Source organism: Tauraco erythrolophus, chromosome 20 (genome assembly GCF_009769465.1).
Source record: "Tauraco erythrolophus isolate bTauEry1 chromosome 20, bTauEry1.pri, whole genome shotgun sequence".
NCBI lineage: Eukaryota > Metazoa > Chordata > Aves > Musophagiformes > Musophagidae > Tauraco > Tauraco erythrolophus.
In genome coordinates, this window is record NC_141484.1 from 1,354,998 (window position 1) to 1,367,657 (window position 12,660).

A 12,660-nucleotide genomic window follows, 5' to 3' on the forward strand; every position below is an offset into this window, starting at 1 on the left:
GCTGAGTAGTCGCATCAGAGCAATGAACACACTACTGACAACCCCAACACCCGCCGTGTTCTCCTGATCCCAGGGTGGATATCTTTCCCAGGAGATCCTGGAGGCTCTCGCGTACTTTAATCCCTTCCTTGCTCTCCCCAAAGCTATTCTGGAAAACCAGTGGCACAGAAAGCACACCCAAATGATCCTCGAAGCCCAAACAAGCAGCTGAGCTTCAGCCGGATCGTCTGAGGAGGCCAGTCCCTTGCAGCAGGCTTTGACTATCAAAGAGCTTTCCCGTGCCATTGCCAGCCTCTGCTTCCCCTGCTGCCATTCCTCTGGGAGAACACCAAAAACGCGCCCTCCCCCAGGAAAGCTCCCACCCCAGGAAACTCCAGCTGAAAAGCTGAATGAGTCTTCTTCTTTAAGTTTGTTATTTATCCCTCCAGAACAGCAACGAGGAAACTTGTTCTGGCTACGCCGTTTTTAAGCGCCATTTCCCACAAGGCTCACGGATCCTGGCTGCCGTCGGCACACTGACCCAGTCAGGGAGGTTAAGTGTGTATCACCCGTGAGAGCGAGCCGCGGCACAGGCTGAGCCACCGGAGCCCTGCCGTGGCCCGCCGGAGCCCACCAGAGCCCTGCCGTGGCCCGCCGGAGCGCAGCTGTGGCCCGCTGGCAAGCAGGGAAGGTGCAGACAGGCTCGGGGTACCTTCTTGAGGAACGTCGCCACCGTTTCTCGCTTCGTGGCCGTGATGCGCTTCACTCCCTCCGGCGACTGCACGCGGATTATCTGTGGGGTTAAGAGGACAGCCCGGGTTAGTTGGAGCCACGTTGGAGTTTCACGCGCGGGACAGACCGTCCCTACCGCTCCTCCCTGCTGCTCTTCATGCTGCTCTTCAGAAGGGCATGCAAACGCACGGGGAAGTAATTTGCTCTCGGTAGGGCAGCACCGGACGGATGCCCACGTGCTGCGGGAAGAATTACCCTCATGCACGAGGCACAGTAAGCAGTTGGCACCGAGAAAGACGCTGTGACCTCAGAGGTGGAATTAAGCTTTCAGGAGGAGGGTGAATCAGAGCCTCCACGGGAGCGATTTACTCGGTGCTGACACACAAACACCGGCCCAACTGGTGCCAACGGGCACCTGCGCTGTGGTTATGTTCCAACCCACGTTACCGACGCGCAGCTTCCACCACGAACGAAAAGACAGGAAGAGCCGCCAGGCTCGGGCTGCTCCTGAGCAGCACTGAACGGCGGGTTTGCTGCGGACGGAGTCAGAGATGGGAAAACCGGCAACTTTGGGGGGAAAACGCCGGGGACGATTCTTCCTGTACTGCCAGGGAAGTGGCACACGCAAACGTCGGAGCTGCCAGAGCAGGGGCCCAAGCTGCCCTAAAGGGCACGGCTACCTGCAGATGCAGCTCGCAGAGCCACTTTCGGGATGGCAGCACGGGAAAGAGGGACACGGGGGCTCGGAGGACACGGGGGGGCTGCCGGTGCCGCGGCGTCACCCCGCGGGAGCCCTTTGCACCCCCCCAGCTCCCAGCAGGGAGCGAGCCCGGCCTGGCGGGAGCGGGAGCGCTCCACGGTCCCGCCGAGCCCCTTCTCCGGCGGTTTCGGCACCGCAGCCGAGATCGGGCACCGGGGGCTCGGCGGGACCCCCGGGGCACGGTCCCAAACCCCACGCGCTGTGAGGGGACATCTCCCCGGGGCAGAAGCACGGGAAGCCCGTCCGGGGCACCGCTCCCGGGGGCACTGCCCGGCTCGGACACCGCCCGCCCGGCCGGTGCCGGCCCCCGGCGGGATGCCCCGTCCCTACAGGGCGGCCCGGTGCGCTGCCGCCCGGCGGGGTGAGCGCGGCCCGGCCCCGCCGCCCCACAGGAATCTGCTGCCTCATCGCCCCTCCCCCCGGCCGCCGCTGCCCGGCCCCACTCACGATCGTCTCCGCCATGGCGCTGCCCGCCGGGGCCCGGGGCCCGTCACGCCGCCCAGCTACCGGCCCGGCGCAGCGCTCCAGCCCGCTCCGCTCCGCTCCGTGCCGCCTGTGCCCGGCCCGCTCCGGCCCGCCGCTTCCCGGGCCCGGCCCGCCGCCCGCGCCGGCACCGCCCGGGCCCCGCACCCGCGAACGCGCGTTCCGCCGCGCCAAGGTTCCGGGGCGGGGCGGGGCTCCCGCCGCTCGCCCCCCCCCCGCTGCCACGGTGCCACCGCCGCCGCCGTCCGCCTCTGTGCCTCGGTGCCACCGTCGCAATCGTCCCCCCACCCCCCCCGGCACTGCGCCCCCCCCCCCCCCCCAGCCTCCCGCTGCGGCGCCCGGCTCCGTCGTGGGGCCCCTCGGTGCCCCCTCGCCCCCTGCACAAGGCTCGGGTGGGCTGCCAGCCGCCGGGCACCGGGATGTGGGCTCTGCCGGGCACTGTGTGTGTGTGTCGCCCCCTCCGCTTGCCCCACGCTGTGCCCTCGTTACCGACCCCGCTAACGGGGCGGCAGCTGCGGGCCGGGAGCCGCGGCCCTATGGAAGTGGCGCCCGCAGCCCCTCACATGACGGGGGTGTGACTGCCGGGCACGGGCACCAGGCTGCGGGCGGCATGGCGCTGAGCAGAGTCCGGCTTTCCTGGCCCCGTGGGGAGGCCGGTGGCGGGGAGAGGACCCGGCTGCTGCCCCAGGTAACACCTGCGGGACCCCCGGTTCCCCACCTCGAGACCCTCAGCCCACGCTCCTGCCCCAAGTCCCCTGACCGCTGGGTCCCGGGGTGCTGGAGCCCACAGCACCCCCATCCCTGAGGGTGTCCATAGGGATGGATCTGGGGGTCCTTGTTAGGGGCAGGGTCTCTGGGGGAGCACCCACATGCTCCCCGTCTTCTCAGCCCCTGGGGTCTCCATGGTGGGCAGGGTTACACCGTGGGGGGGGATATGGGGCACCCTGTGCAGGGGGCTCTTGCAAAGGGGGTGCTTGCTGTGGGGTGGGGGGGTACATGGGCTGAGAGGGGCATTTCTGAGGGTCTGCTGGGGCTGCCCCACCAGCTGCAAGCGGCTCATCCGTCCATGCAGGCATCCAGGCTGGTGGAGCTGCCCTACTCCTCCTCCGATGACGATGAAGGCTCGCTGGCTTGGGACACGGACCTTCCCACAGCCGAGCGGGACCCCATGGTGTGGTGCGCCATCCCCTCCAAGCTGAGCACCTTCAGCCAGTGTGTGCGATACCTGGCCTTCTTCTGGAACCTCCTCTTCCTCCTGCTGGGCCTGCTGGCCCTGGCCGTGGGGGTGTGGGGGCTGCTGGCCAAGAGCTCGCTGCGGGAGGAGCGCGGGGCTCCACTGGGCTCCGACCCCATGCTGCTCTTCGTGCTGGTGGGGCTGGGGGCCAGCACCGTCTCCCTGGCCGGCTGCCTGGGTGCCCTCCGCTCCAGCCCCTGCCTGCTGCGCTTCTTCGTGGGGGCCGTGCTCGCCTTCGCGGGGCTGGAGGTGCTGGGGGGGCTGCTGCTGGTGGCGGTGCGGCACCGGCTACGGGACGCCCTGCGGGATGCCCTCCTCCTCTGCCTCCTTCGCTACCAGGAGGAGCCCGACCTGCAGTTCCTGGTGGACGAGGTGCAGCGGAGCCTGCGGTGCTGCGGCCTCGGCTCCTACCGCGACTGGGAGACCAACCTGTGAGTCAGGGCACCGCGGTAGGGGGGTGTAGCGAGGGTGGGGGGGTCCTGTCCCCACACCGGGAAGGTGCGTGGACCCGGCGACTCTCCTTATCCATTCCCACAGGTACTTCAACTGCAGTGCCCCGGGAGTGCAGGCGTGCAGTGTGCCAGCCTCCTGCTGCCTGGACCCCTGGGAGAACGGCACCGTCGCCAACGCCCAGTGTGCCTTCGGGGTCCTGCGCCTGGGGGACGTGGCGGCCAGCAGCGTCGTGCACCTGGGAGGCTGCGTGGCCCAGCTTGGCGCCTGGCTGCGTGGCCAGGCGGGCGGCATCGCCATCGGCGCGGCCGTGCTGGTGCTGGTTGAGGCCGCCGGCGTGCTCATGGCGCTGAAGATGCTCGGAGACATCGCGCGCGGTGGGATGCAGGATTGAGGGTGTGCTGACTGCCACCCAGTGTGGGGGACACCATGAGGTCGGGGATGTGGGGGGTGGGGGGGCTGATCCAGCCTCAAATAAACCTTGGCAGAAGGCTGAACCTCATCCGTGTCCTGTCTATCCCGCCCCACACCTCGGGGAGACGCTCTCCATCCCTATCCCTGCCAACCCCAGACCACGACACCGGGCTCCCGCATTCGTTCTGGGATTTAATGAGCATTTCTCCAGGCTAAGCCCCACGCACGGACGGGGTGGCTTCTACCTACGCGGCGCTACGGTGCGGGCGGGTGGCGGCGGTGGCTGCGGCCCGCCTAGATGATGCCGTACTGAGCCAGCTCGTGCAGCTCCAGGTGGCTGAAGGCTTCCCAGGGACAGATGACGGTGATGTCTGCGGAGAGCAGAGAGGCTGTGTCAGCATGACCCCCCCAGCCCGGCTGTGGGCAGCTGTGCCCACAGTGAGCCCCGCTCTCCACCCGCAGCAAAGGGGGGACGGGACCCCCGTACCTGTTCCCAGCCCCTCCATGCCTGGGATGTCGTCACCGAACCTGTAAGAAGAGAGAGGGTCTGCCCTGACCCCCAGCCAGCACACACCCCCCTGGCCCCCCAGGCTGGCACGTATGGCTGCATCCCCCTGTCAAGGGGGCTCTGCCATGAGTCCCAGGGCTCTGTCCCACTCACCCCTGCACCCCCTTTTTGGGGGGCTTGCTTTTGAACTGCCTCGTCTGCCTCTGCTTGAATTTGGGTGGTCCCTTCCGGGGGGTGGCGGGTCCCCCAGTCACCCTCGTGGCTGATTTGATCTCCGGCTTGGGGGGCTCCAGGCTCATGGCTGTGCCGGGGCCAGCAGCCTGCCCTGGGTCGCGGTTATCCCTGTGGGTCCGGTGCTGGCACGGGATGGCTCCTCACACCTGGTGGAGAAGAGACATGGTGGGGGGGGAGTCACCAGCTTCTCCTACCACCCACGGGCACCCTGTGCCTCTGCTACCACCCCTGTCCCTCTGCTCCCACCCTGTCCTGCCCCGGGGCCCCTTGCCTGTCGCTGATGCTGATCGGCTTTCCGGAGCCCCCTCCCCTCAACCTTGCCTTAGCCCAGCTCAGACCCTGCTAATCCCCTTACCCCAAAGGCAGGGAAGGGCGTCCTCGGGGCAGCGGAGCTGCTGCCTCCCCCTGGGGCCGTTCCTCCAGCCCTCGCCCCCCACCCCAGCATGGATGTGACACTCGGGGAGCCCCTCGCCGTGTCTCGCCCAGGGTCTGTGCTGAGCTGCGTGTTGCGGGCATCGTGGTGGGCTGGCACCGGTGCGGCCGCAGGCATGGGAGCGAGGTGTCCCTCAGTTTGCAGCGGGATGGGTTTTGGGGACGGTGTGCACCCTGGGCTGCGGATCCCCTGGGAGCCATGCTGGGGTGTGGGTGGCCATGGTGGGGGGGCAGGGGGAGGTGGAGGGCGGCAGCCGAGGCGGCCATCGTAGCGCAGCGCATGGGCTCTGTCCCGCTGCCGTCATGCCTTCTCCGGGCACGGCAGCCCCGCCACGGGCTGGGTGCGGGAGTTTTGCAGCACAAGAGACAGCTTTGGCATCGGTGCGAGGGGGTTTGGCCCCGCAGCAGAGCCCAGCGGCTGAGCACTCGGCCTGCGGAGATGCCACAGCCACCGCGCCCGGCTGCGGGTTGCAGGAGTGGGAAGCAACAGCACGGTCCTGCCTGGAGCAAAGCAACACCCTGCCCCGGGAGTCCCGGTGCCATCGGGACTGGGTCCCATCCCGCCCGCGGAGCAAAGCCCCGGACTTACGCAGCCGCTGTGGTCGCCGAGGCCAGCGCTGCTCCGCAGGAGACCCTCCGTCCTGCTCCTGCTCCCGCCGGCGCGCGTCCTATAGACAATGTGGGTGGCTTTTAGGGGAGAGCAGCTTTATCCTGCTCTGCGGTAATAGGATTATTTATGTCCCTTCTTTTCAAAGGGGTAATCTGGCGTCCTTCGCCCGGGTGGGAGTGGGGGTGGGTGGGGAAGGGGTGTCTGGATACGTACCTCTGGGACGGATGGCGTCAAGACAGGCAGCAAATCACCTGCAGGGAGATCCTGCCTCCTCTCCCCAAACCACCAAGGTGTCTCTCTCAGGGGACCCCTCCTCTCCCCAAGAGATCACCGCCGTGCCCCAGGGGCAGGGACGGGACCCCCAGCCTGCCCCGGACACAAGGATCTGTGAGCCAGGAACCAAAGGCCCTTTGTGGGTTGGCCCCAAGAGGGCAAGGCAGTACTGGAGGCAGCCATGGGCAAATACCGGAGGTAGCCATGGGCAAACACTGGCAGCAGAGCCCATGTGGCAGCTGAAACCACTGGGATGTGCCGGGCTTCCAGCCTGAGCTTGGTGCCAAGCATGGTCTAGCCCTGAAAGCGAGGGCTGCGGGGTGCTGCTGCTGGGGTTCCTGCCTGGAGATGCTCCCAGACCATGCCCTGGCTCCGGTGGAGGTCCTGGCACAAGAGCTGCCTGCCGAGCCTTGTCCCTGCCAGTGTCACCGTGGATGCCCGTGCCCAGGGGACAGCCCGAGCCCTGCCTGGCTGAGGGGGTCTCGGGCCAAAATCTGGCCGACGAGGGGCTGAGCAGCCGCGCTGTCCGTGGGACGGTATCGCTCCAAAGCTTCCCCTAATCCCAGCACTAAAGCAATTACAAAAAGGAATAATCTCAGCACACTTTAATTGATCTTCAGCCCCTGCCACTAATTGCAATTAGTTGGACTCCAGCAAATAGGATTACAGGGATGTGGGAGCGTTTTCTGGGAAGCTGGCAGAACCGGCTGCTTCTCTGGCAAAGGGCAGGGCCTTGGTGTTAATTGCTGCTTCCAGCTTGGGCTTCGTTAGCGAGCGCTGCTCTGGGGCTTTGCGGCTCCTTGTGGAGCTCGTCCTGGGAGGACGGGGGGTCTAGGGGGGTCCCGATGGCCGGGAGCCTGCGAGTCCCCCAGCCCAGCCAGGCAGGACGGAGGGGAGGATGTGCTGGGCCAAATTTACGAGGTTTTAGGACAGAGGGAAAGGCAACTGAGGAAGAAGAGGCACCAGCAGGCTGCGACCTCTGCGCCGGAGCCGGGGACGGTGCCCTCGCTGGGAGGCTGCCAGGCCCCACGTGCTTGGGGCCGCACGCTGCCCGTATCTCCTGCCCGGGGTGCCTCCCCGCGAGCCCTTCCCGTGGAGAAGCCCCTAAGAGGCTTACGGCACCGGAGGGTGGGGGTCCGGCGTGGTGCCCCGGCCCTCCCCGATCACCAGGGCACGGCCAAGCTGCTGAAGGTGCTTAAACCCGTGCTGGGGAGCGCAAGGACGAGGCAAGAGCAGCGGCACGGGGAGGGCTGGGGGGGGTGCACCAGCCTGCCCTTGGGGGGGATTTTCTGTCTCGGGGGAGCGCAGTGTCCGGCCGCAGGGAAATCCGGAGCTCAGGACACGCGTGAGCCGCTGCCGCTCCCCAGGGGTGCGTTCCCCCCCCCAGACGAGAGGCGAGACATGATCTTGGCACTGCTTGTATTGGAACACGCGTGGGATTCCGTGCTCCCTGGGAGGCTCGGACCATCCCCAGCCCATCGCCCCCAGAACTCAACACACAAATAAATAACTGAAATGAGCAGAGTCCAGATCCCACCACCCAGCTAGGAGTAGAGGCTCCTGGGGGGGGGGTCACCCACCACATTTTGGGGGCTGAGGGAGGATCAGTCCTTCTCCATGCGCAGCCTGATCTCCATCTTGAGGATTGTTTTAATGTTCTCGTCCTTCACGTGCTCCTCGACGGCCGCCAGGGCCCGTGTGCCACCGTCCCGGTACCGCTCCAGCAGCATCTCAACGTACCCGACCCAGACGCAGTTGGGGCAGCCGGTCCCGCAGCAATGCGTGGGCGGTGGGGGGAGCCCCCCCTCACCCTGGGGGGTGCCCGTCCCGCTGTCACTCCCCGGGCTGTCCGAGGTTTCACCAGCTTTTGCCGGGGTGTCCGAAAGTTCCCGAAGGCCGGAGACATTGGTGGGGTGGGGGCGTGGGGTCCCTTCCCTGGGCACCGCCGTGTGGGTGCTGGTGCCATCCTGAGGACCGTGACCCGGTGGTGACACCAGACCAGGGAGGAACACGGGGGCAGCCCTGCCTGCTGCACCTGCCCCCACCCCACCAGAGCACCCCTCCTGCCCCACAGCACCCTGCTCCCAGTGCACCCCCACCCCACCACCATCCCAGCGGCACCTCCTGCCCCCCATCCCCAGCTCCCCCACCCCATCCCCAGCAATCCCTTACCCCCCAGCACCCCCCTGCTCCCCTTTAGGCCGCCACCCCACCCCCATCACCCCCTGCCCCCCGTCCCCAGCTCCCCCACCCCATTCCCAGCCCCCATTAACCCTCCAGGTCCCCCCACCCCATCCCAGCACCCTCTGCCACCCGTCCCCAGCTCCCCCACCCCATTCCCAGCCCCCATTAACCCTCCAGGTCCCCCCACCCCATCCCAGCACCCTCTGCCACCCGTCCCCAGCTCCCCTACCCCATCCCCATCCCTCATTACCCCTCCAGCTCCCCCATCTCATCCCCAGCACCCCCCATCCCCCCCTCAGCCCCCATCCCCAGCACCCATTACTCCTTCAGCTCCCCCCACCGCATCCCAGCACCCCCTGCCCCCTGTACCCAGCTCCCCCACCCCCTCCCCAGCACCCATTACCCCCCCACACTCCCCCACCCCATCCCCAGCACCCCACACCCCCCCCAGCACTTCACCCCCTCCTCCCTGGGGCCCCTCCGGCCCCCCCAAACCAGCCCGTCCCCTCCCCTCCCTTCCCCGCTCACCCCCCGGCGCGCCCCCGCCAGCCCGCGCGCCACCCGCAGCAACATCCGGCCTCCCGCCCCCGCCTAAGCGGCAGCTCTGCCGACCAATGGTAACGCCGCGCCGCCAGCTCCAAGGGGGTGTGGCGGACGGCTGGAGCCAATAGGAAACAGGGGGCGGTTCCCGGGCGACGAGGTCGGGGGGGAACCGGAAGTGGCGGCGGCGTGGGGAGCGGCGGAGCCATGGCGCGGGGGCCCGGACCGGGCCGGGGATCAGGACCGGGAAAGGGACCGGGACAGAGATCGGGAAAGGGACCGGGAAAGGGACCGGGAAAGGGATCGGCATCGGCGCCGGGGCGGGGCCCGGCCGCCCCGCATCGCGGCAGGTCGGTGCCCAGGGATCCGGTGGGGACCGGGCCCGGCCGGCTCCCGGTTCGGGGCCCCGTTTTCCGGGGCTGGGGCGGGTCCCGGTGCCCCGCCGTGCCCGGTTCCTCACGGCCCGTCACGCCCGGATCTCGGTGCTGGGCCGCTGTGTCCCACTGGCACCGTGTGGTGCCATGCGCAGGTCCGGGTGTGCCGTGGTGCCCGGGTCCCGGTGCTCCGGGGCAGGCCTCATGCCGTGTCCGTTCTCCCCCAGGAAGGAGAAGAAAGTGGACAACATGAAGCCCAAGCACCCTGACGAGCAGGAGATCCCCTTCCGCCTGCGGGAGCTCATCAAGAGCCGCGAGGCCATGAAGCGCCCCAGGCCCGGGAAGAGGCCGGTGGCAGGTGGGCTGTGGAGCTGCCCGGTGCCCAGTGCCTGGCCGAGGTGCCCGCAGCGCTGCCGTGCAGCTGGAGGCAGCCACGTCCTGCGATGGGGCATCCTGCCCCCCGCAGCGAGGTCCTGTCCCTGCTTTGCCAGGGGCAGGGAGCCCCCCAGGTTGCTGCTGCTGCAGTGATGCCACCCGTCTTTCCTAGAGAAGAAGCAGCAGCCCAAGTCGAAGGGCCCTGGTGCCCAGAGAGATGCCCCCGTGCCCAAGTTCAAGAGGGGGAAGGGCGAGTCGGAGCGCTCCTACATCTGCCGCATGGAGCAGGAGGTGCAGCGCATCCTCTTCCTCACCAAGAACCAGCTGCAGCGAGAGCCTGAGAAGGAGGCGGCGGCACCGGAGAAGTCCAAGAGAAAGAAAGAGTGAGAGCAGGGCACCGCAGCTGCCAGGGCTGCACCGGGGCAGCCAGGCCTGTGCCTCTGCCCGGTTCTGGGCGCGTGGCGGCTGCAGTGCAGGTCCAGTGCCTGGTGGGCATCCAGCAGTGACTGGGGGTGCAGGTGGGGGGCTGTAGGCCTCATCTCTGTGGGGCCAAATCTCTGGGACCAGAGCCACAGACCTGCTTCACCCTCCTGCTGCGTGGTGGGAGCTGGGGGAGGCTGGTGCCAGAGCAGGGGGCACGCTGAGGAGCCCCAGGTTTCTTGGGGAGCCCGTGGGGCGGGAACTCACTTGCTCCCTGTCCGTTCAGAAGCCCTGGCCATAACGCAGCTCTTCAGGTTTCAGAACAAGAAGCTGGAAAAAGCTCGGAAGAAGAAGGAAGAGAAGAAAGAGGCCATGCTGGAGAAGAGCCTGTTCCAAGGTGGGTCTGGCACAGCAGGGTGGCACGCGGAGAGGTGGGGGAAGGCTGGAGCAGCGCGTGCTGCGGAGCTCCTGTCCGACGCCGGTGCCTGCTTCTCTCTCGTAGACACGGTGGCATTCGGTGACGTGGTTACGCAGCCGCCCACCATCACCGCGCGGCCCAGGGGCCGGGGTCCCGCGCAGCAGGTGAGCTGCAGGGGGTGCTGCCTCCTGCCCCTCGGGGCTGCACCCGGGTTGTGTCACCTCCCTGGGGCTGGAAATCCCGCCTGGAAGGGCAGCGGTGGCCTCAGCCTCCCGGTGACGGTTCCGCAGAGCCCAGTCCTGACTTTTCCATCCTTCGTCCTCCCTGACCTGCCCCGTCTCTGCCCGCAGGCTGGACGGAAGCGGCTCCTCCTGACATCCCGCCTGGGCCGGAGCCAGGTGTCCGCGGCGTCTCTGGCAGCGCCGGTGTCGATGGCTCGCCGGCGCATCGTGGAGGAGGAGCGAGCGCGTGTTATCCAGGCCTACCGGGACATCCAGAGGCGCAAGCAGCAGCAGCGAGAGGCGGCACGGGGTGGCACCCAGGCCCGACGCGGGGTCCCTTGCTGAGCCCAGCCTGGAGAAGCCAGGCCTCCTGGTCCCAACGAGGGTGTGCAGGCTGCACAGGACTCGAGGGGGACAGTTCTCCTGGCCCTGCTGCCGTCACCAAGCCCTGGGGCTGCCCGCAGCCCCGCTCCTTGGCACAGGGCACCAGGCTTGGTGCCAGAGCTGGGACTCCTGTGGTGCCATGGACTGGCTCGTAGTAAAAGTCCTGTTGAGAGCTGACGGCGTGAGTGCGTCTGTGCCTCCCCGAGCTGCCCGGCTTCCTTCCTGCGCGGCGGCCGGGAAGGGGTACCGCTGTGCCGGTGTATTCCGGGTGGTGTGCTGGAATGCGTGCCGGCAGATGGCAGCCCTGGCCCACAGTGGGCATGTCGTCACTGCCACTCGTGGCAGGCTGGGCTCTTGGGGGGCAGCACCCTTGTTGCTCAGCCTCGAGGGAGCCCCCAATGCCTGGCCATGATCCCTCCACTCCCACCCCAGCTCCTGGTCGGAGGAGAGCGAGCCGAGCCCCAGGGACACGGAGCACCTCACAGACCTGCACAGTGTCACCTTCATCATCACCACTTGGAGATGCTGCCTGAGCCCTCAGTCTGCAGCCGCGCTCACCCCTTGGCACGATGCCCTCAGCATCTCTACCCAGCCCAGCACTGCCCACGTCTCTGCCCATCCCCAGCAGACACCCCAGGTCACGGTGACTGCGGTGCCCTCCCTGCTGCCACGGCCCCATCACCGTCCCCACACCCATCCCGCGCTGTCTGGCACAGCCGCAAACCCCAACGGATCCAACCCTGGCACACGCCCTGCCAGGGGCTGATGGACCCCCAGCTCCCAGCCCTTGGTAGGGGGGTCGGGGGGCTCCTCCCGGCACAGCATGGCCCGTGTTTGCCCACGGGGCCGGTGCAGCAGCTTCACCTGCGTGGCACAAAGGCAGTGCTGTTCGGCAGCCCCGTGCCACGGTGCCTGCACAAAGCAGCGCCTGTCGGAGCGGGGCCGGCCCCAGCTCTGCGGCCGGCGCTGGCGGCAGCCGGTGGGATCCCAGGCTTCCGGAGGGGCTGGGCACGGGGAGCGGAGCCACCAGCAGCTCCGGTGTCCTGTGCCAGAGCTGAATGGGGGCAATCTTTGCACCTTGTTTTTTTGGGTGACTCTGCTGTTCCTGGGGCTGCCACCTCCTTCCGTGCCCCCAAGGAAGGCAGCGCTGTGCCGTACTGCAGCTGGGGACCACCGTGTCCCACCGGTGGGCTGGGGGCAGCCACTGCCCACGCCAGCCTGGCCCAGGGACTGCTGCAGGTGGACGTGCCTGGTGGGGGGCACACGCTGGGGCTCTACCGTGCCGTGCCGAGTGGTGCCAGCGGCTGGGAGGAGGGTGTGCTGTGGTTGCAGTGGCCCTGGGGACCTCGAGTGCCTGGTGCTGCTTGGAGACGTCCCCGCTGCGGGCTGGTGCCAGGTAAACACGGGTGACGTACTGCAGCCCCAGGGGGCACGGCCGCATCCTGCTGCCAACAGCCGGCTCCCACAGCCGTCCCCGGCCTTCGGAGCTGTGCCTGCCTTGCCACGTCCCCGCAGTTGGAAGCGTGGGCACGTGCCGGCTGGAAAGGGCACAGCCGGGACACCACGTGTGCCAAACTCTTGCTCGTGCGTCCCTCGTGCGGGCATCACGGCCGTGCGTGGTGCTCGTGCCTGCAG

The 12,660-nt window shown here is 68.1% G+C and overlaps 5 protein-coding genes across 6 annotated transcripts in view; 2 read left to right on the forward strand and 3 right to left on the reverse strand.

The window, feature by feature from the left end:
• The window catches only part of NPLOC4 (NPL4 homolog, ubiquitin recognition factor), a 28,611-nt gene extending 26,652 nt beyond the window's left edge, over nt 1-1,959 (reverse strand). For both annotated transcript variants that reach the window (XM_086623907.1, XM_086623908.1), the window contains exons 1-2: nt 1,919-1,959; nt 692-772 (exon numbers count right to left, since the gene is read on the reverse strand). In XM_086623907.1, the coding sequence (XP_086480033.1) occupies nt 692-772; nt 1,919-1,933 (96 nt within the window). In that variant the 5' untranslated portion in view covers nt 1,934-1,959. The remainder of the gene's footprint in view (nt 1-691; nt 773-1,918) is intronic.
• A 605-nt stretch (nt 1,960-2,564) lies between these two features.
• Nucleotides 2,565-4,032, forward strand: TSPAN10 (tetraspanin 10). Its single transcript, XM_086624313.1, has 3 exons — nt 2,565-2,642; nt 3,027-3,619; nt 3,726-4,032. Exons 1-3 carry the CDS (start codon nt 2,565-2,567, stop codon nt 4,030-4,032), a joined length of 978 nt encoding a protein of 325 aa, XP_086480439.1.
• Nucleotides 4,033-4,303: 271 nt separating this feature from the next.
• Nucleotides 4,304-4,870, reverse strand: PDE6G (phosphodiesterase 6G). The gene is made up of 3 exons (XM_086623927.1): nt 4,714-4,870; nt 4,540-4,580; nt 4,304-4,423 (listed from the first exon to the last, which is right to left on the reverse strand). The coding sequence occupies exons 1-3, from the start codon at nt 4,857-4,859 to the stop codon at nt 4,347-4,349; spliced, it is 264 nt and encodes an 87-aa protein (XP_086480053.1). The 5' UTR covers nt 4,860-4,870; the 3' UTR covers nt 4,304-4,346.
• Nucleotides 4,871-7,677: 2,807 nt separating this feature from the next.
• OXLD1 (oxidoreductase like domain containing 1) lies at nt 7,678-8,866 on the reverse strand. Its single transcript, XM_086623925.1, has 2 exons — nt 8,823-8,866; nt 7,678-8,086 (listed from the first exon to the last, which is right to left on the reverse strand). The coding sequence occupies exons 1-2, from the start codon at nt 8,864-8,866 to the stop codon at nt 7,714-7,716; spliced, it is 417 nt and encodes a 138-aa protein (XP_086480051.1). The 3' UTR covers nt 7,678-7,713.
• Nucleotides 8,867-9,040: 174 nt separating this feature from the next.
• Nucleotides 9,041-10,986, forward strand: CCDC137 (coiled-coil domain containing 137). The gene is made up of 6 exons (XM_086624314.1): nt 9,041-9,183; nt 9,435-9,565; nt 9,755-9,965; nt 10,317-10,399; nt 10,505-10,584; nt 10,771-10,986. The coding sequence occupies exons 1-6, from the start codon at nt 9,041-9,043 to the stop codon at nt 10,984-10,986; spliced, it is 864 nt and encodes a 287-aa protein (XP_086480440.1).
• Nucleotides 10,987-12,660: the final 1,674 nt, after the last annotated feature.

What these genes read in the sequence shown, in the direction of transcription:
- TSPAN10 (XM_086624313.1), top strand. Translation starts at nt 2,565, where the DNA reads ATGGCGCTGAGCAGAGTCCGGCTTTCCTGGCCCCGTGGGGAGGCCGGT. An exon ending in GGACCCGGCTGCTGCCCCAG is followed by an intron (nt 2,643 to 3,026) that starts GTAACACCTGCG and finishes CCGTCCATGCAG; the next exon opens with GCATCCAGGCTGGTGGAGCT. An exon ending in CGCGACTGGGAGACCAACCT is followed by an intron (nt 3,620 to 3,725) that starts GTGAGTCAGGGC and finishes CCATTCCCACAG; the next exon opens with GTACTTCAACTGCAGTGCCC.
- PDE6G (XM_086623927.1), bottom strand. Translation starts at nt 4,859, where the DNA reads ATGAGCCTGGAGCCCCCCAAGCCGGAGATCAAATCAGCCACGAGGGTG. An exon ending in CCCAAAAAGGGGGTGCAGGG is followed by an intron (nt 4,581 to 4,713) that starts GTGAGTGGGACA and finishes CTCTTCTTACAG; the next exon opens with GTTCGGTGACGACATCCCAG. An exon ending in CATGGAGGGGCTGGGAACAG is followed by an intron (nt 4,424 to 4,539) that starts GTACGGGGGTCC and finishes TGCTCTCCGCAG; the next exon opens with ACATCACCGTCATCTGTCCC.
- OXLD1 (XM_086623925.1), bottom strand. Translation starts at nt 8,866, where the DNA reads ATGTTGCTGCGGGTGGCGCGCGGGCTGGCGGGGGCGCGCCGGGG. An exon ending in CTGGCGGGGGCGCGCCGGGG is followed by an intron (nt 8,087 to 8,822) that starts GGTGAGCGGGGA and finishes ACCACCGGGTCA; the next exon opens with CGGTCCTCAGGATGGCACCA.
- CCDC137 (XM_086624314.1), top strand. Translation starts at nt 9,041, where the DNA reads ATGGCGCGGGGGCCCGGACCGGGCCGGGGATCAGGACCGGGAAAGGGA. An exon ending in GCCGCCCCGCATCGCGGCAG is followed by an intron (nt 9,184 to 9,434) that starts GTCGGTGCCCAG and finishes GTTCTCCCCCAG; the next exon opens with GAAGGAGAAGAAAGTGGACA. An exon ending in AAGTCCAAGAGAAAGAAAGA is followed by an intron (nt 9,966 to 10,316) that starts GTGAGAGCAGGG and finishes GCAGCTCTTCAG; the next exon opens with GTTTCAGAACAAGAAGCTGG.